This window comes from Lampris incognitus, chromosome 6 (genome assembly GCF_029633865.1).
Source record: "Lampris incognitus isolate fLamInc1 chromosome 6, fLamInc1.hap2, whole genome shotgun sequence".
Lineage (NCBI taxonomy): Eukaryota > Metazoa > Chordata > Actinopteri > Lampriformes > Lampridae > Lampris > Lampris incognitus.
In genome coordinates, this window is record NC_079216.1 from 23,343,027 (window position 1) to 23,369,749 (window position 26,723).

At 47.4% G+C, this 26,723-nt stretch overlaps 1 protein-coding gene across 1 annotated transcript in view; it reads right to left on the reverse strand.

The window, feature by feature from the left end:
• The window catches only part of kiaa1549la (KIAA1549-like a), a 183,128-nt gene that overhangs the window by 124,855 nt on the left and 31,550 nt on the right, over positions 1-26,723 (reverse strand). The window contains exons 2-4 of the mRNA XM_056282372.1: positions 25,318-26,046; positions 2,067-2,882; positions 759-874 (exon numbers count right to left, since the gene is read on the reverse strand). Of these exons, the coding sequence (XP_056138347.1) occupies positions 759-874; positions 2,067-2,882; positions 25,318-26,046 (1,661 nt within the window). The remainder of the gene's footprint in view (positions 1-758; positions 875-2,066; positions 2,883-25,317; positions 26,047-26,723) is intronic.

Below are 26,723 nucleotides of genomic sequence, written 5' to 3' on the forward strand. Positions count from 1 at the left end.
TACATCGAGAGGTCCTATACCTATCAAAGTACTAGGTACTAAGAATAACAAATGAGATGGTAAAAGGAGTATATACTGGAAGGGGTTCTTCATGAGCTTTCCCACTCTGGGAGACAAAAGATAAAGGTTCAGACCAGACCATTTTTGTAGACTCTGATCTGACCTGGTGGGAGGTGATTGAATTTTGAGATTTTTTTTTAAATTTTGAGATACTTTTTTGATCCCCATAGGCAAATTGCGCTCTTCATTTAACCCATCCTAGCTGTGTAGCTAGGAGCAGCGGGGAGACGCCGTGCAGTGCCCGGGGACCAACTCCAGTTCATCTTGCCCTGCCTCGGTCAGGGGCACAGACAGGAGTACTAACCCTAACATGCATGTCCTTTTGATGGTGGGGGAAACAGAAGCACTCGGAGAAAACCCACCACAGACACGGGGGGAACATGCAAACTCCACACAGAGGATGACCTGGGATGACCCCCCAAAGGTTGGACAACCCCGGGGTTCGAACCCAGGACCTTCTTGCTGTGAGGCGACAGCCCAAACCACTGCACCACCGTTCTGCCAAAATATCTGATGTTATCTGCAAAGAGCTGCTTATGTTCTGCATAGTCTTCATGTGGCTTCATCTGCCTGTTGTCTGGTAGTCTGTGGTGTCAGGTGACTGATGTGTGGTTTCTCAAAAGAGGAAGGCAGCTGGTATTCTTCTGGTATTCAGCTGGTATTCTGCTGGTATCCTGCTGGTATTCTTGGTGACTGACCTGTACGTTTGCACTGCTGTCATTGAGGGCTCTCTGCAGGGCATGACTCAATCCTTTGGACAGATTCTGTTTCAAGATCAGGTCCAAACGGTTCCTACGCAACTGGATGGACAGAACTGGAGGAGGGTAAAAAAAGAATAAAATTTAGAAATAGCAGCCTAATGCACTCACAGGACTCAGATTTTTTTAGCTGATCATTACGTATTCTGTGCTCAGGGTCTCTGGCCACAGGTTAAGAGAGGGAAACAGCAAGTCCTGAGGGATATTACATACACACAGGTTTTTGTGCATGTTTCTCATTTTTGCTGTGCATGTAATAGATGTGCATCAGTGAAAACAGTAATAAATATGTGGTTGGTAAATAAAAAGGTAATACTGTCACAAGGAAGTTTTGTTTTTTGGGGTTTTTTTTGACATTTGTCGAGTTTAACTTGAACCTTTTTGGGGGGGGGGTTTCCCCCCTTTTTCTCCCTAATTGTACTTGGCCAATTACCCCACTCTTCTGAGTCACCCCAGTCACTGCTCCACCCCCTCTGCAATCCGGGGAGGGCTGCAGACTACCACATGCCTCCTCCGATACATGTCACCAGCCGCTTCTTTTCACCTGACAGTGAGAAGTTTCGCCAGGGGGACATAGCGCGTGGGAGGATCACGCTATTCCCACCAGTTCCCCCTCACCCCCGAACAGGCACCCCAACTGACCAGAGGAGGCGCTAGTGTAGCGACCACGACACATACCCAAATCCGGCTTCCCACCCACAGACACGGCCAATTGTGTCTGTAGGGACGTCCGACCAAGCCGGAGGTAACACGGGGATTCGTACCGACGATCTCTGTGTTGGTAGGCAACAGAATAGACTGCTACACTACCCGGACGTCGTTAAACTTGAACCTTTAAGATGCCGCTTGATTTCTGAGTCCAAGGCCAAAAATTATGTACCAAAACTAAAATGGCTGTAGCTGTATTTGCTGTATTTTTGTATTTGCTGTATTTAGCTGTATTTGTTGTATTTGCTGTAGCTGTATTTGCATTACCGTGGTCTCTCCAGAAAGGTAAAAAGTTGAGCTCCTTATTTTCCACTTCAGACCTTTTTAATCTTGAAGCCTATGAAAATCTATGAAGTGTGGTTAACATATGTCTAATTTTATATATACGTTCATACTATTTGAGCAGGGCCTGTTCGGGGCCTGTTACAATACTATTTTTCGCTGGTAAAACTCATGAATCAATTCTAACTATATAGTCCGACTAGTCCATAAATACTAACAACCCCACAAGTAGGAAGCAGAATGTAGATCTCCCAGTACCTGTTTTCACCCAGTACTTCTCAGTGACGTTGCAAGGCAGAGAACTGTCCTCTGCACTGGTACTGGATGGAGGTTCTGTTGTGGTGGTCGGAGGCATCGTGGTTTGGACTGGAGCAGTCCAAGTGGTGGTGGGGACCCCTGTAGTGGAGGTAGTTGTGGTCGCAGTGGTAGTTGTAGGTCTCGTAGTTGTAGTGGTAGGGGGAGTTGTATTGGCAGTAGTTGTTGGCGTAGTGGTAGTAGTAGTAACAGGAGTAGCTGCTGTGGTGGATGTAGTGGCGGTCGTAGACTGAGTCACAGCCACTGTGGTTGGTCTGAGGCTAGTAACTTGTGTGGTTTTGGTAGCAGTAGTAGCTGCAGCAATAGCACTGGTCGGTAGCATTGTTGCAACGCCTCCAGTAGTCGCTGCCTGTGTCTTCATCTGAGAGGCGGTCACAGTTTCAGTGGTCGTTGAGGGAGTTGTTGTGGTGACGGTCGTCAGCTGAAGGCTGCCATTGGTCACAGTGTCCTGGCTGGTGGCTGGCGTGTGTGACGCTGTGGTCGATCCAGGTATTGTTTGTGCTGTCACTGTGGTGGACAGTGATGGCATGTATGTCGAGGTTACGCTGGGAGACAACGGTGCGTGGTTGGCGGTTGTTGACGTAGCGGTGCGTTGCAAGGTGTTTCTGGTGTGCGTGGACATGGTGGTGTTCCATTTGTGGGTGGAAAAAGGGCTAGTGACGTTGTCAGGGAGCATAACATCGTGGTCACCCAGCGTAGACAGAAGAGATTCTGGGACAGTTGGGAGGTCCCACGCTGGCAGACTGGCCAATGACTCTTCTGGGGGAGATAAAACATTGGAAATTAAAGAATATTGTCTAATATTGTAAAACATTGTCTTCTCATGAAATTTTGAATTAGTGGGTGGTTGTATGTATTGTTGTAAAACCTTGTAGACATGCAGGTCTAATTCTATGCAATGATTAAGTTGCAACCTGGCTGGCTGACGTGGGGCTCTGTGTTGGACTCATCCGCAGACCAGAGGCTGGTTGCACAAAGGTATATTAGACTGATTTACAGAGATAGACCAGTCTTAGTTTTGATCTTAGACTAGTTTATTGTGAGTTGGACAGCTGCACAAAAATAAAAACTGACGCTGTGTTCCAAATGGACACAGTACTCCAGCTCTCTTTTAACTTATTTTTAGCTTTTGGTCTTCATGTGTGTATATCTTATATTGTGTTTGCTGTGTTTGTCTGTGTCTGTCTTGCACTGTTTGGTGAAGCCACAGCCCTCATTTCATTTTTAACATGTGCCTGCACATTGTTTTTAATGACAATACATTGAACTGAATTGAAATGCATGCCACACACTATTTTTTGAAGTGTTAATGTGTAAATGTGAGTATGTAGTGTGTTCACGTTGGAAAATAGACAAAATTCCCACTTGCATACTAAATCTGCTCCATTTCTGAGAGTGCAGTTTGGGAACACTATTGTCCTATGATATGAAACGTATCGGAAATGGAGGATCCACCCATTCCATCCATTATCCAAGCTGCTTAACCAAGGTAGGGTTGTGGGATGCTGGAGACTATCCCAGCACTCATTGGGTGGCAGGTGGGGAGACACCCTGGACAGGCCCCCACCCCATCACAGGGCTTGTTTTATCATAATAATAATACTAAATGCACAGATCAATACTAAGTATGATCAGTACTTGCAGTGGTAGTATTCATGGTAGTTCTATCAATACTAGCAGCAGTATCAATAGTAGTACTATCGAGACTGAAGTCATTGTAAAGTAATTGAAGTAGAGAAAAGAAATGAAGGAGCTGGAAAAAAAACTGTAGTGGACAGCAACACAACCTAAGACTAGCGTTACATGCCTATTTATTATGCAGCTTACACAGCTAACAAGACCAAACTGGAACTTGGAATACTGGAGTAAGTAAATGGATCAACCATCATCAAGAGCATCGTTTCTGTTGTCTCAAAGGAAAACAGTAAAAAGAATAGTTAATGAAAACAAAAAACAATTACTAAATCCAAAGATCGTTTTATAATAACTTTTTGTTTTAAATTGGTGGATTCTCCTTCGTTGCAGTGTCGTCTCTTTCGGTGCACTTGTCGCGTTATTTCCTGTCAATACTAAACTTTTAGTACATTCAGTTTATGAAATACCATCACAAATGGTGTACTATGAAGATTAGTACATAATAGTTACTACTGTTAGTAGTGTTAGTGTATTAGTATGGATTTGGCACACAGCATGAGTAATTTTAAGGCTAACAAGTTAGCCACAATACCTCCAGGCTAGCTCAGAACTAAGAGCTGTGTTTCCATGTGTTCCAATTAATGACAGCTGCTAACAACTGACAAAAACTAGAGCAAAACATGGCTCATGGGCTAAGCTACCAACATTATGGAGTGAGCAATGAGAAAGGAAAGAGTTTTTAGAGACCGCAGTAACTCCTTGGAAATATACGGCAATCAGGACTCTTTTTGGTGGGGAATTTCTCCCCCCTTTTCTCCCCAGTTGTACTTGGCAAATTACCCTATTTTCCGAGCCATCCCGGTCACTGCTCCAACCCCTCTGCTGATCCGGGGAGGGCTGCAGACCACCACATGCCTCCTCCGATACATGTGGAGTCGCCAGGCACTTCTTTTCACCTGTCAGTCAGGAGTTTCGCCAGGGGGACGTAGTACGTGGGAGGATCATGCTATTCCCCCCAGTTCCCCGACCAACCAGAGGAGGTGCTAGTGCAGCGACCAGGACACATATCCACATCCGGCTTACCTCCCGCAGACACGGCCAATTGTGTCTGACCAAGTCGGAGGCAACACTGGGATTCGAACCGGCGATCCCCGTGTTGATACGCAACGGAATAGACCGCCACGCTACCCAGATGCCCATAAGCTTTCAGGAGATTGTTGATTGATTTCATTTGCACAAGGAAACTATCCTGACCCTGAAGAAGTGTTGAGCCCTGTTACTGGAGTGAAGGGAGTCGCGCTTCATTGGCCAAGATTTTCAGTTTAAAAAGAGTGTTAATTCACCCAGAATACATAGCAAGATTGTCCTACAACAGCACCCTATAATTGCGTCACTGCTGTGCGTCCCCATTCGTAACCAATAGATTCATTTGTCCGAAGATGGCGGAGGGAGCGGACGCGGAATAAACAGCTCACGTAACAAACCCTGAAACCGACAAACTTGGACAAAAAACTTACAGGAAACTTTCTCTGTTTGCGTTGGAATCTATCGCAGTCGCTTTTAGAATTGAGTAGGTCGTTTCGGTCACTTTCTAAACACACTCTAAACTAAAAATGACTAAAGCTAGCGCGAAGCTAAAGGCTCTCCAAATGCACGACTACTGCGGTCCAGAGAATATGGAGACAAACGCCAAAGGCACAAAAAAACACCCTTACATCTCCTGCTAAGCCGCCAGGTCCTCAAGGAAAACAAAAAGGAGACGAGGCCACAACTGCTGGAGCACTACCCCCAGTTTTAAGGTTAATGTAGGGATTCCTCAGGGTTGTCCGGTTTCTCCATATCTATTCATACTAGTTACAGAAATGTTAGCAATTTACCTCAAAACTTGTGATGACATTAAACAACTAAATGTATTAGGTACAGATATTATCATCAGCCAACTAGCAGATGACACGACAGTTTTCTTAAAAGATAGACACAAATTCCAACAACTATTGAAAAAGTTAAAAAATTCTCTAAAGCTTCAGGATTAACACTAAAAGAAATCGCAATATTCCTATTAAATCAGAAATTAAATACCTGGGAATTTTCCTTTCAAAAGACCAAAAATGAAGTCAGTCTTTGAATGTAGAAAATAAGTTAAAGGAATGTAAATCAAAGCTAAACGTCTGGCTCCAAAGAGACCTATCGATTCTTGGCAGAATTTATTTAACTAAGATGGAATGCTTCTCAAGGTGTATTTACCCAGCCTATTCTCACGCCATTCCAAAAAAATTAATCAAATCAATCAATCAGATTAATTTAAATTTCATTTGGCGAAACAGACCACACTATATAAAGAAAAGCCATATGGTTAAAGAAGTAAAGGATGGAGGACTAAAACTTATTGATTTTGATTGCCTTAATGGAACTTTAAAAATAAATTGGTTAAAATCTTGGATCAAACATAGTAACGCCTTCTGGTACTGTATTCCAAATCACTTATTCAATAAAATTGGAGGATGGAAATTTCTACTCAGATCTGACTATAATATTGATAAACTTCCTGTTTCATTATCAGAGTTCCATAAACAGATACTGTTGTATTGGAGAATGTTATATGTATATAACTTTTCACCCCACACCACTGTACTTTGGAATAATAGATATATATTATGTCGGAACAAGTCTTTATTCTTTAAAGATTGGTATGAGGAAAATATATGGTCAATAGTTGATCTAATGGATCCTAGTGGTAATTTATTAAATTATGAACAATTCCAGACAAAACATACTTTCAAGCCTTCCAAATCAGACTTTACTAAATTACATAAAGCACTCCCCAAAGAATTTGTATTTCTGATAACAAATATAATGACTCACCAACCTATACAGCCACGACTGGCCCCACTGTCAATTCAAGGGTTTTTTATCTTGGACAAAAAATGTGATAATCATTTTATTAGAAACTCTCATTGAAAACGTATTCCCTGAAAGACAAAACAAAAATGACATTTTACACAAATTTGATAAAAGTTCAATTATTACATTGAGAACAATGTATCTAACATTTCCTATCCCCCCCAAAGCGAAGGAAACACTTCAAAATTATGAATAACATATATCCCTCCAAAGAACTACTTAGATCACGGTTTGGTTTTGACGATAATATATGTTCATTTTGTGAAAATGACATAGAAGCTACGGACCATGTATTTTTCTCATGTGGTGTGGTACTTGTGTTCTGGCTTGACGTTCACAAATGGATAAAGCAAAGGATTTTGTCCTTTCCAACTTCGATTTCTAGAGACAATATAACATATAACATTTGGTATGATTTTGCAAAACAAAAACGATGAACTCTGTTGTAATGTAATCCTCTGCTTTGCCAAATTCTTTATTCATAAAAATAGATACTTTAAGTCATCACCCAAATTTGTTGTTTTTTTAAATGAATTTAGATTATACTTGAAATCTTTAAAACTAATGACCGATACAAAAGCTCTAAAGATTTATGAGGTGTTAAAACATTTTCCCACTGAATTAGAAGACTGATATCCTTATTAATTCCCCCTTGTATGATGGACTGTGTTTTATTATTTTCAATTAGTGTATGTCATGTATTTAATTTATTATTGTTTGTACTGTGGCAGGAATGAGGAAAAACACAGGATACCAAGGCGAGTTTGATGTTTATTCCTCAACTCCAAAAACCAACTGCAGCAGGAACAACCCTGCACCGGCCAGCCCGGGAACGTAAACCACGCCCCCAGCTCACAGTCCTGCTGGGTGAGAGGCATAGCCCCTAGTGTCCGCCACACAGCCCCCCCCCCCCCATAACACCCAGAAGGGACTCCTGGAAAGAAAATTAGTGTCTCACTGGAGGCTTAAGCAGCCTGCCATAACGGCTGCGCCGTCCCTCAGCCGAAACAGTAGGTGAAACACAGTCCAAAGCCGGCTGAGAAGCAGAACGCTGAACCCGTGAAGACACTGCCGGGGTCCTGGAAGGAGGACGACCCCGACGGGGAACCTGGGCCGGAAACACAACTTCGCCTGCCACCCTGTGCGCCGGTTTAAGCCTATCAAGCGTGACACGCTCCCTACGCCCACCCATATCTAGCACAAAACCCTTAGGACCCGTCTCAAGAACCCGAAATGGGCCATCGTATGGGGGTTGGAGCGGCGAGCGGTGAGCATCATGCCGTACAAAAACAAAACGAGCCGACATGAGCTCCGCAGGCACGAACGACCGCGGAAAACAGTGGTGAACGGGGCCTGGAACCCGAGTGCTGTCGGCCAAAAAAGGATGAACGGCCAGACGGGGTCGAGGAGCGGAACTCCCAGGCAAAAATTCCCCAGGGACGCGGAGCGGCTGACCGAGCACCAGCTCAGCGGGTGACGCGTCGAGGTCCTCCTTAGGAGCCGAACGCAACCCGAGCATAACCCAAGGTAAACGATCCACCCAGTTACCATCCGAGAGCGCAGCGCTGCCTTGAGCGACCGGTGAAAACGTTCACACAACCCGTTAGCCTGAGGGTGATACGCGGTAGTGCGGTGTACCTGCACACCCAAGGATCGCGCAAGTGCCGACCAGAGCTCTGACACGAACTGGGGGCCCCTGTCTGAGGTGATATCTGACGGAGTGCCGAAACGGGCGACCCAGGAGGAAAGAAAAGCGCGTGCAACATCCGAGGATGATGTGGAGGATAGAGGGACAGCCTCTGGCCACCTGGTGGTCCGATCTACCATTGTGAGCAGGTGCGTAAAACCCTGTGAAGAAGGTAGAGGGCCCACATGCACGTGGTCGAAACGTCTGGCCGGGATCGGAAACGGTTCGAGGGGCGATTTAGTGTGCTGGTGGACCTTAGCGCGCTGGCACGCTACACATGCAGCTGCCCACCCCTTGACGTCCTTGCGGAGGCCAGGCCAGACGAACTTGGAACCGACCAACTTCACCGACGCCCGAACTCCAGGGTGCGAGAGGGAGTGAATCGAATCGAAAACTCGACGGCGCCAGGCCACTGGAACAACGGGGCGGGGACGGCCGGTGGAGACGTCGCAGAGGAGGGCAGGACTGCCTTCCTGCATCACAGCGTCCTCTAGCTTGAGACCGGTACGCGTTGACCTAAGAGCAAGGACGTCCGGGTCGCTGGGCTGGTCGGCAGCCATAGCGGAGAAATCCACACCGAGGTGCACAGGACACACAAGCACACGCGACAGACAATCAGCAACAGGGTTGGACTTCCCGGCCACATGCTGAATGTCCGTTGTGAACTCGGAGATCGCCGCTAGGTGGCGCTGTTGACGAGCAGACCACGGCTCAGTCACCTTGGACATGGCAAAAGTCAGCGGCTTATGATCCACATAAGCCGTGAATGGGCGACCCTCCAGCAGGAAGCGGAAATGCCGGGTTGCAAGGTGCAGTGCCAGCAACTCCCGGTCAAAAACGCTGTACTTGCGCTCGCTATCCCGCAGTTTGCGGCTAAAAAATGCGAGTGGCTGCCACGCATTCGCCACACGCTGTTCAACCACAGCCCCCACGGCTATGTCAGACGCATCGGTTGTTAAAGCTATGGACGCCGTGGGTGTGGGATGGGCGAGGAGGGCAGCGTTAGCCTGGGCACACTTAGCTCCGTCAAAGGCCTGGACCTGTTCGGGAGTCCAGTCGACAGGGTCGTTAGCCTTCTTAAGCCGCAGGGCTTCGTAAAGTGGCTGAAGGAGGTGGGCAGCGCGAGGGAGGAAACGGTTATAGAAATTCACCATGCCCAAGAATTCCTGCAATGCCTTAACAGAGACTGGGCGGGGAAATTCCGCCACCGCTTGCACCTTAGAAGGCAACGGGACCGCGCCTTGCGGCGAAATGCGGTGACCCAAGAAGTCAATCACCGGCAGTCCAAACTGACACTTGGCCGGGTTGACTATGAGGCCGTGTTCGTCCAGACGACGGAAAACCTGTTTCAGGTGCGCCAGGTGCTCTTCAGCTGACGGACTGGCCACTAATATGTCGTCGAGATAAACGAACACGAAAGCAAGGTCACGCAACACCGAGTCCATCAGCCTCTGAAAGGTTTGCGCTGCCCCCTTCAAGCCAAAAGGCATGCGCATGAACTCAAAAGGCCCAAACGGGGTGATCACTGCGGTCTTGGGCACGTCCTCTGCGCGCACGGGAACCTGATGATAGCCGCGCACCAGGTCCACCTTAGAGAAAATAGTGGTACCTGCCAGGCGTATGGAAAAGCCCTGTATGTGTGGGATGGGATAGCGGTCATTGGGGTGACGTTGTTCAGGCGGCGAAAATCGCCGCAAGGCCGCCACGACCCATCCGCCTTGGGCACCATGTGAAGCGGCGAGGCCCACGGGCTGTTGGAACGCCTCATTATACCCAGACGCTCCATGATGGCGAACTCTTCCTTAGCTATAGCCGATTTTACCGCGTCGGGGCGCCGCGCGCGCGCGCAAAAACTGGCGGTCCCAGAGTGGGAATGAAATGTTGTACCCCGTGTTTAGTAACCGCGGTGGAAAAGGCAGGTGTAGTCACCGATGGAAAATCCGCCAGCAAACGCTGAAAAACATCCCCTAATGCTAAAAAGTTAGCGTGTGTTAACGGCCCAGCTCCCCCTGTCTCGCACGGAACAGTGGCGAAAGACACAGCATCAATTAAACGGCGGTTTGCAACATCAACCAGCAGACCATTAGCACACAGAAAATCCGCGCAGATAATAGGAACCGTAATGACGGCCACTACAAAGTTCCACTCAAAATGGCGCCCGTGGAAGCAAACAGTCACCAACCTTGTGCCAAACGTCGCAATGGACGAACCGTTAGCTGCACTTAACTGTGGGCCGCCGCCTTCGGCCGACCTGTCTTTCTTAGCAGGAGGGAGTAGGCTCTTTTGCGAGCCTGAGTCCACCAGAAACCGTCTTCCTGACATCGTGTCCTTAATGAAGAGCAGCTCACTACGTCCGCCAGCGCCCACAGCTGCTACTGAGCGCTGGCCCGGGAGTTTCCCGCCGCCTCAAACGTGCACGGAGGGACGCAGCGCCTCGCTTTGCCACCGAACCGCTGGTGGAAGAAACAGAGGCCTCTCCCGCGCCGTCTCCGGGCAGTCACTTCAGCCACCACTGCCGGGCCCGCGTCCTCCGACGTCGGCTGCAGAGGCTCCGATGCCGCACTCTGCACAGAGAACCGTCTGGTAGCCAGCAGGACCCGATCGGCCTCCTCAGCCAAACCTCGGCAGTCACCAGCGGCCAGACACGGGGAGTTAGCCAAAGCCGCGCGCACAGGAGACGGGAGCTGGCGCAGGAAAACGTGCGGGAAAAGGAACCCACCTTCGTCTGAGCCTAGCAGCGACAGCATATTGTCCATGAGATCCACAGCCGTCCCGTCGCCCAAACCGGATAGGGAAAGGATTCTATCTGCCCTCTCTGCGGTAGATAGACTGTACCTCCGGAGCAGAAGATGTTTGAGGGCGACGTATTTATCGTGTTGCGGAGGGGCGCGCAACAGCTGCATGGCCCGGCGTGTGGACTGCTGGTCCAGCGCAGCAACGACCAAATAGTATCTGGAGTCGTCCGCGGAGATTCCACGCAGGTGAAACAGCGCCTCGACATGCTGGAACCACGAGGCCGGGTCGCTCTGCCAGAACTCTGGGAGTTTCACAGCCGCGGCGAGAACGGCCGGCTGTGAGAGTTGGGGCGGCGTGGCCGAAGTAGATTCACACACATCTTCTGCTCCAAACATGTTCAATTCGGGGTCACCAATGTGGCAGGAATGAGGAAAAACACAGGAGACCAAGGCGAGTTTGATGTTTATTCCTCAACTCCAAAAACCAACTGCAGCAGGAACAACCCTGCTGCCCGGGAACGTAAACCACGCCCCCAGCTCACAGTCCTGCTGGGTGAGAGGCATAGCCCCTGGTGTCCGCCACAGTACCCTTATTTTCATAATACATTACTGTATATTTGTCATGTGACATTCAACCTCTATGTACTTCCTGATATACTGTATAGAAATGTTTACATATTGTTCCCTATGGCACTTTGGATATATCTATGTATTTTTGGATGGAATGTATATTTGCCATGTTTTTTTTATAATGAACTTTCTTCAAGAATCTGTACATGAATATGAACAATGTTCAATAAAAATATTAAAAAAAAGATTCATTTGTCCCGCCCCGGTTGTTAGTGACCCGGGTGCTGCAAATTCACACCGAAGTCAACCCGTGTCCGACCCTGGTCTGACCCGCCTGTCGACCCGGGTCGGCAAGCGGGGTCGGACAACCCGGGTTATCCCTTTCATACACAAAATCAACCCTGGTCCGACCCGGGTCGGAGCTTGGTCTGAAAGGGGTACTAGTTAAGTGGTTAGGTGCAGAGTCAAGAGAACAAGCAAAAAGGATAAGAGACATACATGTCTATAACCCAAAAAAGGGACTTCAGATGATTTGGCAGCGACTCAATGAATGCTTTGGGGCACCTGAGGTCATTGAGAGTGCATTACTCAAAATAGTTGACAGCTTCCCAAAGATTTCAAACAAAGACTGGAAGAAACTGAGAGAACTGGGAGACCTGTTGATGGAGCTTCAAGCAGCAAAATCAGAGGGAGTGCTTTCTGGTCTTGCCTGTTTAGATACAGCATGGGGCGTAACCAGCATAGTTCAAAAACTGCCCTTTAATCTACAAGAGAGATGGATAATGCTCGGCTACATGTTCAAAAAGTAGCATGGGGTCTCCTTTCCTCCATTTTCTGTCCTTGTTGAGTTCATATCAGATCAAGCAAAGATGCGCAATGACCCTAGTTTCTTTCTCCCTCTCCATGCAGACCACACAAAACCAGAACACCTTAGAAACTCGAATAGAACATCTGTCTCAGTCCACAAGACAGACATCTCTCTGAATAAAACAGCAGGCGAAGACATGCAAACGGCTAACATTGATCCAGCAAAGCTTTGTCCAATTCATAAGAAGCCACACCCTTTACACAAATGCAGAGGGTTCAGGGAAAAGTCTCTGGCAGACAGGAAAGCCTTTCTAAAGCAGAATAGCATTTGCTTTAAATGCATAGCGTCAACCACACACCTAGCAAGGAATTGCAAAAGGTCTTTAAAGTGTAATGAGTGTGGCAGTGAGCGGCATCACTCTGCTCTAGACCCAGGGCCTGCACCCGAGTTTGTAAACGCCCTCACCCCTACTGAAGATCATGGCGGGGAGAGGAGTAATATTTCCAAAGAAGATGTGTCAGCCAATTGCACTGAAGTCTGTGGCGGTAATCTGAGTGGTAAAACCTGCTCAAAGATCTGCCTTGTCAAAGTGTTTCCGAATGGTCAGCAGGATAAGGCAATCAAAGTGAATGCTGTCATTGATGACCAGAGTAATCGTTCCTTGGTGAGACCAGAATTCTTTGATGTTTTCAAGTTGGACAGCCACAGTTCTCCTTACTGTCTAAAAACCTGCGCAGCTGTGACAGAGACAAGTGGGAGACGAGCGCATGGCTTTCAAGTAAGTTCCATAGATGGACATGTCACTCTTTCTCTTCCGACCTTAATAGAGTGTAACAACATTCCAAATTACCGGTTGGCGATCCCTACACCACAAGCTGCTCTTCATCACCCACACTTACAGCCTATAGCAGGCCAGATCCCAGAGCTCGAGCATGATGCTCCAATCATGATGCTACTTGGCAGAGATATTATCAGAATACATAAGGCAAGAGGACAGATAAATGGACCACATGATGCACGATATGCCCAAAAACTAGACCTTGGGTGGGTTCTAGTCAGTAACGTTTGTTTGGGCAGAGTCCATAAGCCACTCGGTGTCAACATCTTCTTTACCAACACTCTGGAAAATGGCAGACAGTCACTCTTTAAACCATGCCCTAACACTTTTCATGTGAAGGAAAGTGTCTGTAAAGTGAAGGCCCGAGGAATGCACACTAATGTCTCAGCTAAGAAACTGACACGAGACAAGGGCAGATTTCATATGGGAGATGATGTCTTCAAGAGAACGGAAGATGATGAAAAGCTAGCCCCTTCCATCGAAGACCTGACCTTCCTTCATATCATGAAACAAAGCTTCTACAAAGATAAAGGAAACAGTTGGGTAGCCCCCCTCCCCTTCAAGCCTCAGAGACGGCATCTACCCAATAACAGAGAACAGGCCCTGAATTGTTTCAGGTCATTAGAGCAGTCTTTCTCAAGGAAACCTGACATGAAGAAACACCTCTTTGGCTTTATGGAGAAGATACTGGAGCAAGACCATGCCGAAGTGGCTCCTCCACTCAAGAAGTTGGAGTCGCCTGGGACCTTAAGAGCGACACATTTACATTCCAGGTGTCAAGCAACCGGGAGCCATTCACCCGCCATGGAGTCCTGTCTACCTTGAATGGCTTATACGATCCTCTTGGGTTCGCTGCCCCAGTCGTCATACGAAGCAAGGCTTTGCTCAGAGACCTTACAGCAGACTCTAAAAACTGGGACATGCCTTTACCCCTTGGAAAGCTGGAAATGTGGGAACAGTGGAGATACTCCCTGCAAGAGCTCCAAGATCTTCACATCCCCAGGCATTACACCCAAGCATCCCCCTCCACTGCTCTAAACAGAGAGCTCTGCATCTTCTCAGATGCTTCTGTCTTAGCAATAGGTGCAGTGGCATACCTGAAGATCTCAGACTCACATGGGAACCATCAGACAAGTTTCATTCCTGGGAAAGCCAAGCTTGCCCCATGTCCAGACTTAACCATCCCCCGCCTCGAACTCTGTGCTGCTGTGTTAGTTGTGGATGTGGCTGAGCTCATAAGATTGGAGATGGACATTGAATTTGACAAGGAAAACATCACAGAAGGGACTGTAGTGCTTATGAAAGACTCTCAGTCCAAAAGGAATGACTGGTCATTAGGGCGCATCAGTAAAGTATTCCTGAGTGATGACGGAAAAATCCATAAGGTGGAAATCAAGGTTGTGGATAAAGAAAGGATGAAGTTTTTTCTAAGATCTATAACTCAAGTAGTGACACTCCTTCCCACAGAGTAACGATAGGTCAGTTTTTCTTCTGTTTGTATTGTTATAGGCAAAGGTAGTGGCATCCTAGGATACAAAGCGGGGAGTGTGCTGTCAGTATTAGTTAATGTGTACCGTCTCTTTAAGAGTCTTCTGTTCACTGATGACGTCACCAGCACCACAGCGACAATACAGGAAGTGCAGTAGTCAACAGAAAACCCGATAAAGCCTCGAGACGTTTTGTTGACAATATCACTATTCTCTACATACAGTTCATGCTTTTGGGTGCACTGTCCGTATGTTAGTATTCTTAACATAAGTCTAAGTCACATTTGTTAGTCATTGTAATGTCCGTAGACGCCTTGTCTTACTGACATAAGAATAATTCAAGAACGAGCCGACTTCGTAGGTTCTTAACTGTGTAGCTTTTACTAGCGTTCATCCGACATACATACAACTCCTTCGCCCAACTTCTGTTGGGCGAAGGAGAAGGAGAGGAGGAAAGCATGTCCAGAGGCAGCTAGAGAGGAGGAAGGGTAGGCATGTGGAGGTGAGAGTTGGAACTTTGAATGTTGGCACTATGACTGGTAAAGGGAGAGAGCTGGCTGACATGATGGAAAGAAGAAAGGTAGGCATACTGTGTGTGCAAGAGACCAGGTGGAAGGGGAGTAAGGCCAGGAGTATCGGAGGTGGGTTCAAACTCTTCTACCATGGTGTGAATGGGAGGAGAAATGGGGTAGGGGTAATTCTGAAGGAAGAGTATGTCAAGGGCGTGCTGGAGGTGAAGAGAGTGTCAGACAGAGTGATGAGTATGAAGCTGGAAATTGAAGGTTTATTGCTGAATGTTATCAGCGCATATGCCCCGCAAGTTGGGTGTGAGATGGATGAAAAAGAAGAATTCTGGAATGAGTTGGACGACATGGTGGAGAGGGTACCCAAGGAGGAGAGAGTGGTGATTGGAGCGGACTTCAATGGACATGTTGGTGAAGGGAACAGAGGTGATGAGGAGGTGATGGGAAAGTATGGAGTCAAGAAGAGAAATGTGGAAGGACAGATGGTGGTCGATTTTGCGAAAAGGATGGAAATGGCTGTGGTGAATACATATTTCAAGAAGAGGGAGGAACACAGGGTGACGTACAAGAGTGGAGGAAAGTGCACACAGGTGGACTATATCTTATGTAGAAGGCACCATCTAAAAGGGATTGGAGACTGCAAGGTGGTGACAGGGGAGAGCGTAGCCAGGCAGCATCGGATGGTGGTCTGTAGGATGACTTTGGAGACCAAGAAGAGGAAGCGAGTGAAGACACAGCCGAAGATTAAATGGTGGAAGTTGAAGAAGGAAGACTGTTGTGTGGAGTTCAGGCAGGAGTTAAGACAGGCACTGGGTGGTAGTGAAGAGTTGCCAGATGGCTGGAAAACCACTGCAGAAATAGTGAGGGAGACAGCTAGGAAGGTACTTGGTATGTCATCAGGACAGAGGAAGGAAGACAAGGAGACTTGGTGGTGGAATGAGGAAGTACAGCAAATTATACAGAGGAAAAGGTTGGCAAAGAAGAAGTGGGATAGTCAGAGAGATGAAGAAAGTAGACAGGAGTACAAGGAGATGCAGCGTAAAGCAAAGAGAGAGGTGGCAAAGGCAAAGGAAAAGGCGTATGGTGAGTTGTATGACAGGTTAGACACTAAGGAAGGAGAAAAGGACTTGTACCGATTGGCTAGACAGAGGGACCAAGCTGCAAAGGATGTGCAGCAAGTTAGGGCGATCAAGGATAGAGATGGAAATGTGCTGACAAGCGAGGAGAGTGTGCTAAGAAGGTGGAAGGAATACTTTGAGGGGCTGATGAATGAAGAAAATGAGAGAGAGAGAAGGTTGGATGATGTAGGGATAGTGAATCAGGAAGTTCAGCGGATTAGCAAGGAGGAAGTGAGGGCAGCTATGAAGAGGATGAAGAATGGAAAGGCAGTTGGTCCTGATGACATACCTGTGGAGGCATGGAGATGTTTAGGAGAGATGGCAGTGGAGTTTCTAACTAGATTGTTTAACACAATCCTGGAAAGTGAGAGGATGCCTGAGGAGTGGAGAAGAAGCATACTGGTACCGATTTTCAAGAACAAGGGCGATGTGCAGAACTGTAACAACTACAGAGGTATAAAGTTGATCAGCCACAGCATGAAGATTTGGGAAAGAGTAATAGAAGCTAGGTTAAGAGGAGAGGTGACGATCAGCGAGCAGCAGTATGGTTTCATGCCACGAAAGAGCACCACAGATGCGATGTTTGCTTTGAGAATGTTGATTGAGAAGTATAGAGAAGGCCAGAAAGAGTTGCATTGTGTCTTTGTAGATTTAGAGAAAGCTTATGACAGAGTGCCGAGAGAGGAGGTGTGGTATTGTATGAGGAAGTCAGGAGTTGCAGAGAAGTATGTAGGAGTGGTGCAGGATACGTATGAGGGAAGTGTGACAATGGTGAGGTGTGCGGTTGGAATGACAGATGGGTTCAAGGTGGAGGTGGGATTACATCAAGGATCGGCTCTTAGCCCTTTCTTGTTTGCAATGGTGATGGACAGGTTGACGGACAAGATCAGGCAGGAGTCTCCATGGACGATGATGTTCGCGGATGACATTGTGATCTGTAGCGAGAGTAGGGTGCAGGTCGAGGAGAGCCTGGAGAGGTGGAGGTATGCACTAGAGAGAAGAGGAATGAAAGTCAGTAGGAGCAAGACGGAATACCTATGCGTGAATGAGAGAGAGGACAGTGGAATGGTCAGGATGCAAGGAGTGGAGGTGACAAAGGCATCTGAGTTTAAATACTTGGGGTCAACTGTCCAAAGTAACGGGGAGTGCAGTAGAGAGGTGAAAAAGAGAGTGCAGGCAGGTTGGAGTGGGTGGAGAAGTGTGTCAGGAGTGATTTGCGACAGAAGGGTACCAGCAAGAGTTAAAGGGAAAGTTTACAAGATGGTTGTGAGACCAGCTATGTTATATGGTTTGGAGACAGTGGCACTGACGAAAAGACAGGAGGCGGAGCTGGAGGTGGCAGAGTTGAAGATGCTAAGATTTTCACTGGGAGTAACGAAGAAGGACAGGATTAGGAACGATTATATTAGAGGGACCGCTCAGGTTGGACGGTTTGGAGACAAAGCAAGAGAGGCAAGATTGAGATGGCTTGGACATGTGTGGAGGAGAGATGCTGAGTATATTGGGAGAAGGATGCTGAATATGGAGCTGCCAGGGAAGAGGAGAAGAGGAAGGCCAAAGAGGAGGTTTATGGATGTGGTGAGGGAAGACATGCAGGTGGCTGATGTGACAGAGGAAGACGCAGAAGACAGGAAGAAATGGAAACGGATGATCCGCTGTGGCGACCCCTAACGGGAGCAGCCGAAAGTAGTAGTAGATCCGACATACAACCTTCATAACATGCGCTTCTAACTTCCTGTATACGTCACACGCACTGCACGTACACCCGTGAGTAGGTCAAGTTAAACAAGTGACCTTTCATTCATTACATCTCCCCCTCTAAGATGATTTTCTAACCTGTATATCACCCCCCTTTTCACAAAAAAAATAAAAAATCCCCCACAGTACACAAGTCCATACGCCTCACAAATCCAGCCGGATTGCAGGCTTGCTCACCCTGCCAGAGCGAGTAACATATGGTGTGGAAGTTGGCATTTCTGCTGCTCGGGACTCATCCGTGTTTCCACTCTCCCCTGGAGTGACATGGTCAGGATCCCTGCTGACAAAGGTGAGTGTTTTGGGTGTGGCCAACAGGTGGCGCCTGTTCCTTCTGTAATGTTCACCTTGAGCTGTCTCCACTATGTAGGATCTGGGAGTGGAGCTCTGACTGTGAACAACTGCTGGCATTGTCCATGTTTTCTGTCCATCAGGTTTGGTGAGTACTGCGTCACCCGAGTTCAGTGGGCGCAGTGTCCGCACGCCGTTCCTGCGGTTGTAGTAGAAAGCCTGCCTCGATTTGGCTGCGGCGTCAGCGGTTTTGATCAGTTCCTCTTTAGGCCAGGCCGGTTTCAGGTTATGCTGCAATGTGGGTAAGGTGGTTCTGATTCTCCTACCCATGAGCAATTCCGCTGGACTGGCTCCAGTGGAAGAAGAGGGTGTAGCTCTGTATGTCAACAGGGCGAGGAGAGGGTCTTCCTGCCTTAATATGCTTTTGGCTATCTGAACAGCCTTCTCTGCCTGCCCATTACTCTGGGGGTTGTGTGGGCTTGAAGTCACATGGATGAAATCATAATCCTCACTGAACCTCCTCATCTCTTCTGAAACTAGCTGTGGCCCATTATCGCTAACTACAATTTCAGGGATACCAAAACGTGCAAATGTAGCCTTCAGCCTAGCTACAACCTGACTGCTAGTAGTTGTTGGTAGATTTAGGATCTCCAAAAACCTGGAATAATAGTCAGACACTATCAAGTAGTTTTGCTTTTTGTACCCACACAGGTCTATGCCAACTTTCTGCCATGGTCTGGATGGGAGCTCACTTGACATTAAAGGCTCTTTTCTCTGTGTGTTCTTGTGTTCTCTGCAGAATTGACATTGCTGTATCTTTGTTGTAATGTGCTCTGTCATTTTGGGCCACCACACTGACTGGCTAGCTCTCTCTCTGCACTTAACTATCCCCTGGTGCCCGTCGTGTATTCTGTCCAAGATCACCTCCCTCATCTCTGTGGGAATGACGATACGACTGCCTCTGATGACTAAACCATCTACCTCAGATAACTCCCCTCTCACCTGATAAAAGTCTCTGACTGTCTCCGGCACTTTATCGACATACTCAGGCCAGCCGTGTCTGATGAAGCCCAACACTGTCTGGAGCTGCAGATCCCCATCCGTGCTCTGTTTTATCTCCTGCATCCTTTGAGGTGTGGCAGGCACCTGGCACACGATGGCATCAATGTGCGCTGCAACATCATCATGAGAAGCACCATCTCCGTAGCGCTGCTCTGGGCCTCTGGAGAGTGCATCAGCCACAGCTAAAGTTTTGCCTGGTGCGTATTCAGCCACTGCATTGAAACGCATCAGCCTCATTAACAGTCTCTGGCACCTAATGGGCACATTATCCAAGTCTTTGCTGTTCATGAGAGGCACTAGTGGTTTATGATCGGTGACAAGTCTGAAATTGTCAAGCCCAAACAAGTACTTCTCGAACCTTTCACATGCCCAGACGCTGGCTAAGCACTCTTTCTCGATCTGTGCGTACCTTGTCTCTGCGTCACTCAGCCGTCGGGAGCAGTAGGCCACGGGCTTCCAGTGTTCCCCGTGCTGCTGGAGCAGAACGCCCCCCAGCCCGTAGCTGCTGGCATCTGATGACACCACCGTAGCCTTAGTGACGTCATAAAAGGTGAGTACCGGGGCGGTGGCGAGTGCTGCTTTAAGGTCTTGGAATGCTGTGTTCTGTGCAGGTCCCCACAGCCACTCTGTCGTTGCTTTAAGCAGTCCATAAAGCGGCTGACCTACAGTGGACAGCTCTGGGACGTATTTTGCCAAATAGTTCACCATCCCGAGGAACCTCTTGAGTTCCGTCACGTTCTGGGGCTGAGGAAAGTTCTCTATTCCGGCCACTTTGTCCGGGTCAGGTCTGATGCCTGCCTCGTTGATGATATGACCAAGGAAGCGGACTTGTTTCTGTTTGAACTTGCATTTCGCTTGGTTCAGTTTGAGACCTGCTGCTTCAATGACCCCCAGCGCCTCTGCTAGGCGCCGGTCATGGATTTCCTCAGTCTCTCCATGTATAAGGATGTCATCCATGTACACCTCTGTGCCCTCTAGCCCGGTCAGAGTTTCCGCCATCTTTCTCTGGAAAATCTCTGGAGCACTCGTTATACCAAATGGAAGGCGGCAGAAAGCATACCTCCCAAATGGGGTGATGAAAGTGGTGAGCCCCCTGCTGTCTTCATGCAAGGGGATCTGGTAAAACCCACTTGCTGCATCCAACGTTGTGAAGAACTTTGACCCTGCGAGCCTTGGCATTATTTCCTCCATAGTGGGCAGCACGTATTTCTCACGTTTCACCGCTCGATTCAGCCTCCTGAGGTCAGCGCAGCAGCGAACCTCTTTCTTGTTCGGTTTCAGCACCGGCACCATAGCGGCGCACCATTCTGTGGGCTGAGTCACTTTTTCAATAATGCCCTCATTTTCCATGCGCTGCAGTTCTTTCTTAACCAGTGGTACAAGTGGCAGCGGTATCCGTCTGGCTGTATGCACCGCGTATGGCTGGGCACCCTCCACCAGAGCTATTTTCAATGGGTCTGTTTTCAGCAGTCCACTTGAACCGAAAACTCCACTGACCTCATTCATCCGCTTCACTAGACCCATCTCCACTGCCTCTGGACGACTCAGCAGACAGCTGCCTCTCCCCTTGATCACATACACTGGAAAGGAGTATTGTTTCTCCTTGTATTTGGTTGTGGCCTGAAACTGTCCTATGCAGCTGATGTTTCCACCTGGGCTTATGAAGCATGTGTCAGGAGGTCCCAGTTTTATGTTTGGCTTCAGCTTTTTAAATGTCCCTTGGTTGATAACAGTAGCGTCAGCCCCCGTGTCAATTTTAAAGGTTATTGGTACATCACTTATTGTTAAACTAACAGTCCAATCTTCCTGATTGCTCTCTTTGCCAACTTCTCCCAGAAAGTGCAGCTGTTTAACCTCTTCAGTGACTTCTCTCACCGCTTTAGAGTGACATACACGCTCCCAATGTCCCTTTTTATGACACTTGTTGCACTTACTGTTCGTTGCAGGACACTTCCGCTCATCGGTGTGCTGCGTCTTGCCGCACCTCCCGCATTCATCTACTTTGTTGGTTGCAGGTCTGCTGCCACCATGACGCTGTCCGCCCTTTTTCTTTTGGCGTCCGTCCCGCCGTCGGACAACATTGACGTCAGCCAGCTGGGCCTCTGGTTGGTTAGCTTGGAGGCTGAGCTGCTTTGTTATTGCCTCCGCCTGGCGCACTTGTTCAATGACTTTCACCAGAGTAAGGTCCGCTGTGAGCTGGAACTGACGGGAGAGCACTTTGTCTTTTATGCCCACTACCAGACGATCTCTGATATGTTCATCCCTCTTGTCCCCAAACTCACAGTGTTCAGACAGCTCATACAATGTCCGGATGTACATCTCCGCTGTCTCTCCTGGCTGCTGGCTACGTTGATAGAAGCAAGCCCTCTCGTGTATGATGTTACGGCGGGGAATAAAGTAGTCGTCGAACTTTTTCAGTACGATATCATAGTCCACTTTATCACCCTCCGCCGCGAAGTCAAACGAGCTGAATATCTTTTCAGCCTCGCTGCCCATTGCATAAATCAGCGAACTCACTTGAATCTCCCCGTCGTCTTTATCCAGCTTTGTCGCGAGCCTGAAGCGCGAAAACCGTTGTTTCCACTCCGGCCATTCAACGGGGCAGTCAAACTTGAATTCACTCGGCGGATTAAACTTCGGCATGACCGCTCGTGTTCCGATACACAGACTATTCTGACACCATGTAATGTCCGTAGACGCCTTGTCTTACTGACATAAGAATAATTCAAGAACGAGCCGACTTCGTAGGTTCTTAACTGTGTAGCTTTTACTAGCGTTCATCCGACATACAACCTTCATAACATGCGCTTCTAACTTCCTGTATACGTCACACGCACTGCACGTACACCCGTGAGTAGGTCAAGTTAAACAAGTGACCTTTCATTCATTACAGTCATATTTGTTTTGCTTGATATAAATATGTCGTATTTTATTGTATGAGTTCATATTACATGTGCTGTTATTAGCGAATGCTATAGCGAATTAATTGGATGTGATAATCCGTTGTCATCAGTTTAGCCAGAATACTGACCTTAGTTGGTCAATAATAAGGTTTATGCTAGAAATTGCATAGCAGTAACACACTTGAAACTCATATATCATTTCATAGTCTTTTTTTATTGATGTATTGAACTTTGTATGTTTGTTGCATTGTGTCTCGTAGTTTTACCCTACTTCCAGTCAACCATTAAACGGAGTGGAACCAAGCACCCTCTTCAGCGTGATGATTGGAGGAGGAGTTGTCTATCTGCCATCTTATGCAGGGCGTATTGGGTTGGCAGAATAAAGAGTTAAAGGGTAGATTTACAAGATGGTTGTGTGACCAGCTTTGTTGTATGGTTTGGAGACAGTGGCACTGATGAAAAGACAGGAGGCGGAGCTGGAGGTGGCAGAGTTGAAGATGCTAAGATTTTCATTGGGAGTGATGAAGAAGGACAGGATTAGGAACGAGTATATTAGAGGGACCGCTCAGGTTGGACGGTTTGGAGACAAAGCAAGAGAGGCAAATTGAGATGTTTTGGACGTGTGTGGAGGAGAGATGCTGGGTATATTGGGAGAAGGATGCTGAATATGGAGCTGCCAGGGAACAGGAAAAGAGGAAGGCCAAAGAGGAGGTTTATGGATGTGGTGAGGGAGGACATGCAGGTGGCTGGTGTGACAGAGGAAGATGCAGAGGACAGGAAGAGAGGGAAACGGATGATCCGCTGTGGCGACCCCTAACGGGAGCAGCCGAAATTAGTAGTGGTAGGAAATTGCTAGGTGCCCCTCCATTTCTCAGTGGCTTAAAGACACCATATTTTATATAAAACTAAAAAAACTAAATGAAACATACACTGAGGGGATCTACTGAAAAGTTCTCCCACAAATGGAAACCTTTTATATCTTATTTCACAGAACTACAGGTGGCCTGATGGGACATTAGCCTGCAGTTTTACACCAATATGCAAGCAATTGGATGTAAACTAGTCTTGTTGAGCCTTGGTGTGTGTGTGTGTGTGTGTGTGTGTGTGTGTGTGTGTGTGTGTGTGTGTGTGTGTGTGTGTGTGTGTGTGTGTGTGTGTGTGTGTGTGTGTGTGTGTATTCTATTTTACTTCACTTTGCTGGGTTTTTTTCTCTGTCCCATATTCTGTTCTTGGGGAGTGTGTTCTTCTGATTTTGGTTATTGCAAATACAAAAATATGAATTGTATATGTGTGATGAAAATATGTAATTATTCTTCTTCAATAAGCTTCAGTAAAAATATTTGCAGAAAAAATTTAAAAACTGAGTCGTGTGGGGAGAAAAATAACCCAAACTAGAAGAGTGCACCCAGTAGAGTTCAGATCTCCACAGATGTGTTTCCTCCTCTCCGGTGCTCGGGTTTACACGAAACCCGTGCTGAGGAGTCAGCACTCAGTTGTGGTATAACACGGGTTTTCCAAGGTTTTGAATCATCGCCGCCACGACAGGTCCTTGATCATACAGTCATAACTGTGCACAGACATTATCAGGCTCACAGACCATATTGAGTTTCAGCTTGTATTGCACCCTGGGAGAACCCCCCCCCCCCATTCGAGTAGTTTGGGGGGGGGCGTGCGGGAGGTGTCTTGCATCAATTAAAAGACTATGTAACTATGATGGGGTTGGTCTCAGCATACAGAGCAAAGCATAAAATCAATTACATGAAAGGAAGATGACACTTCCTACCTTACACCAGTGGCGGCTGGTGCTAAAAAAAATTGGGGGGGGGGCAGTTTACCTTGGCGCAGCACACCTGACAGCTGCTTTAATGTCCACATTCACAGAGTTATTAAGAAGGACAGTGTAGCTTATGGATTTCATCAGGGTTCGTAGACGGTGGATGATTGACAGTCGAGACGAGGCGTCGTAGTGGGTGTGAACATGATTGACAGCCACGAGAATTGTCGAATCACATTAGATAAAAAAACATTAAAACAATACCAATTCTATGACTGTGGACATTACGCAGCTGTCAGGTGTGCTGCGCCAAGGGAAATTGCGCCCCCCCCCCAAAAAAACCCTCAGTTAACAAAGGGTTTTTCTTTTCACTAAGAGTTCTTATGGTGTTTAGATAAAGGTGCTTTTTTTGTTTGTTGTAAATTAGGTGTTTCCTGTCGCCATCCTTCCTCTTGTTTACCAAGGGCTCTAATTGGAACATGAGCGTGCGCGGGATGAGCCGACAGATACACACATACAGACATAAAAACCCGTGTTTTTCCTGCCATTATAGGACTTTATCCCAGCGCCCAAGTCAGTTGAACAGGAAATATGAAAAAACAAGTTTTAAATATGCAGTACTCAAGCTATAAAAATCTAGCTAATAAAAATAAACGTTTTGCCTGTCAGTGTGGATGCGCAACCTCCTGGGTGAACCCTCGCACATGCGCACGCTTGACTTAACTCGGGTAGCAACAGACAGCAGCGTTGGTCCAGCGAGCTAGAGAGTGACTGAAGAGAGGGAGCGGCGACGCGATAACGAGAACAAACGTTTTTCGAAGGTTTTTGATCACTGCAACCACAAGAGATTTTTCATCATGCAGTCACAACTGTGCACAAAAGATTGTGGGCTGATAGGGCCAGTAGTCTGCGAGATTAGCCATGGAGACCAAATGCACAATCCCTCCAGCCTATCCGCCTGGCGGGGATCGTCAATGTAAATTGAATAAAAGACCGATAATAATCGGAAAAGTGAGAGTTTGATTGAAACTAGCAGAGCCCATGTAAAATGCATAGGCAAATAAACTGGTATTGAATATTGTATGTAAATCATAGAGTTGTCATACCTGAGCTCAAGCTGGTGTTGGTGCTGGATGTGTTGTTGACAGCCAGAGAGACTGTGTCTGATCCTGCCATCCCACTGTCTCTGGTAATAGTGGGTGAAGATGAGGAAGTAGAAGGGGAGGCTTTTGATGAGGAGGCAGAGGAGGAGGTCTTGGGTGATGACGATGATGATGATGAGGAAGAAGTAGTTTTGGTCCAGGCGGCTTTTGATAGCAGTCCTAATGGCTTTCTCACTGCTGGTGACTGTAGTTCTGCTGTCTCTGACAGCATAGTCAGAACTGAAGTGAAGGCAGCCTGCTCTCTTTGGGCCTGTCCTGGGCCCTGAGGGCCCCGTCGCTCCAGCCACGCTGCTGGGCCTCTGGGCATGGCAGACAGACCAATCCCCTCCGTATCCACTGACCTCCATTCAGCTGCCACTTTAGACCAGGTCCCTGTTTCAGTCATAATCCCAGTCTCGGCAAAGACTTTGCCCCGATTTCCCGCATTAACTCCAGCTTCAGTTTCAGCCCAGACTGCTGACCTGGCCTCAGCAAACACTTTGCCCTCAGGCCAAGCTTCAGTTCCAGCTCCACGAAAAGCTTCACCTCCATCCTGAGCCCCTACACGGGCCAACAGTCTGTCTCTGCCTCCAGCTCTGTCTCCTGGCTTTGGGCTGGCTGAGAGGTTGGAGGGTCTCATGGGGTCCAGAGGCAGAGTAGCATGCCTTGATGACTCATGATCTTCTTGCTCAGCTGGAAAATATGGAAAAGAGAGAAAAGAGAGCAAGGGCAAAAGACAGAGAGAAAGAGATGACAGAGAGGGAGAAGTTAGGAATTTGGGCTAGCAGCAACATTGTAGGGATTCTGTGGCTCATTAGTCCAACAGACCTAAAGGTGAAATCAGTAAAATGTTGACTTTATCATACCCAAAATGACCTTGTTATCAGGGGCTTGGAAATAGTTGTTGATCTATACAAGTGCACATTGACAGTTTTGCCACGTGCTGGGATTTCTGGTTTACAAAACCTATGTTCCTGCCTGGGATCTTTATTTTAGTAATCAAACAAGTACAAATGCCCCTCACCTTAGTATCTAATGTCCTTCCACAAAATGATAAGTCTTAACAAATTCATCTTGCTGTGTGTTTTATTTTTCCAATATGGAGGAGACAGCATTGCTCTCAAGAATCTAAAAAGTATTTTCATCCAGCAAGACAAATTATATGATAAATACCAATCCAAAAGTAGAATAAATATAGTAATGATAATGGAGAGATGGTGGAAACGTTGTGACTGTACAGACATAAAAAGCAATGATGAGCTGCAAATATGTCTGTGGCACAGTTAAGTCATCATGTCTGATAGGTTGTAAATATTGTACAGGGTTTTAAATCTTAACCTCCTCACGTGACATTTGCAGGGTGACTTTTA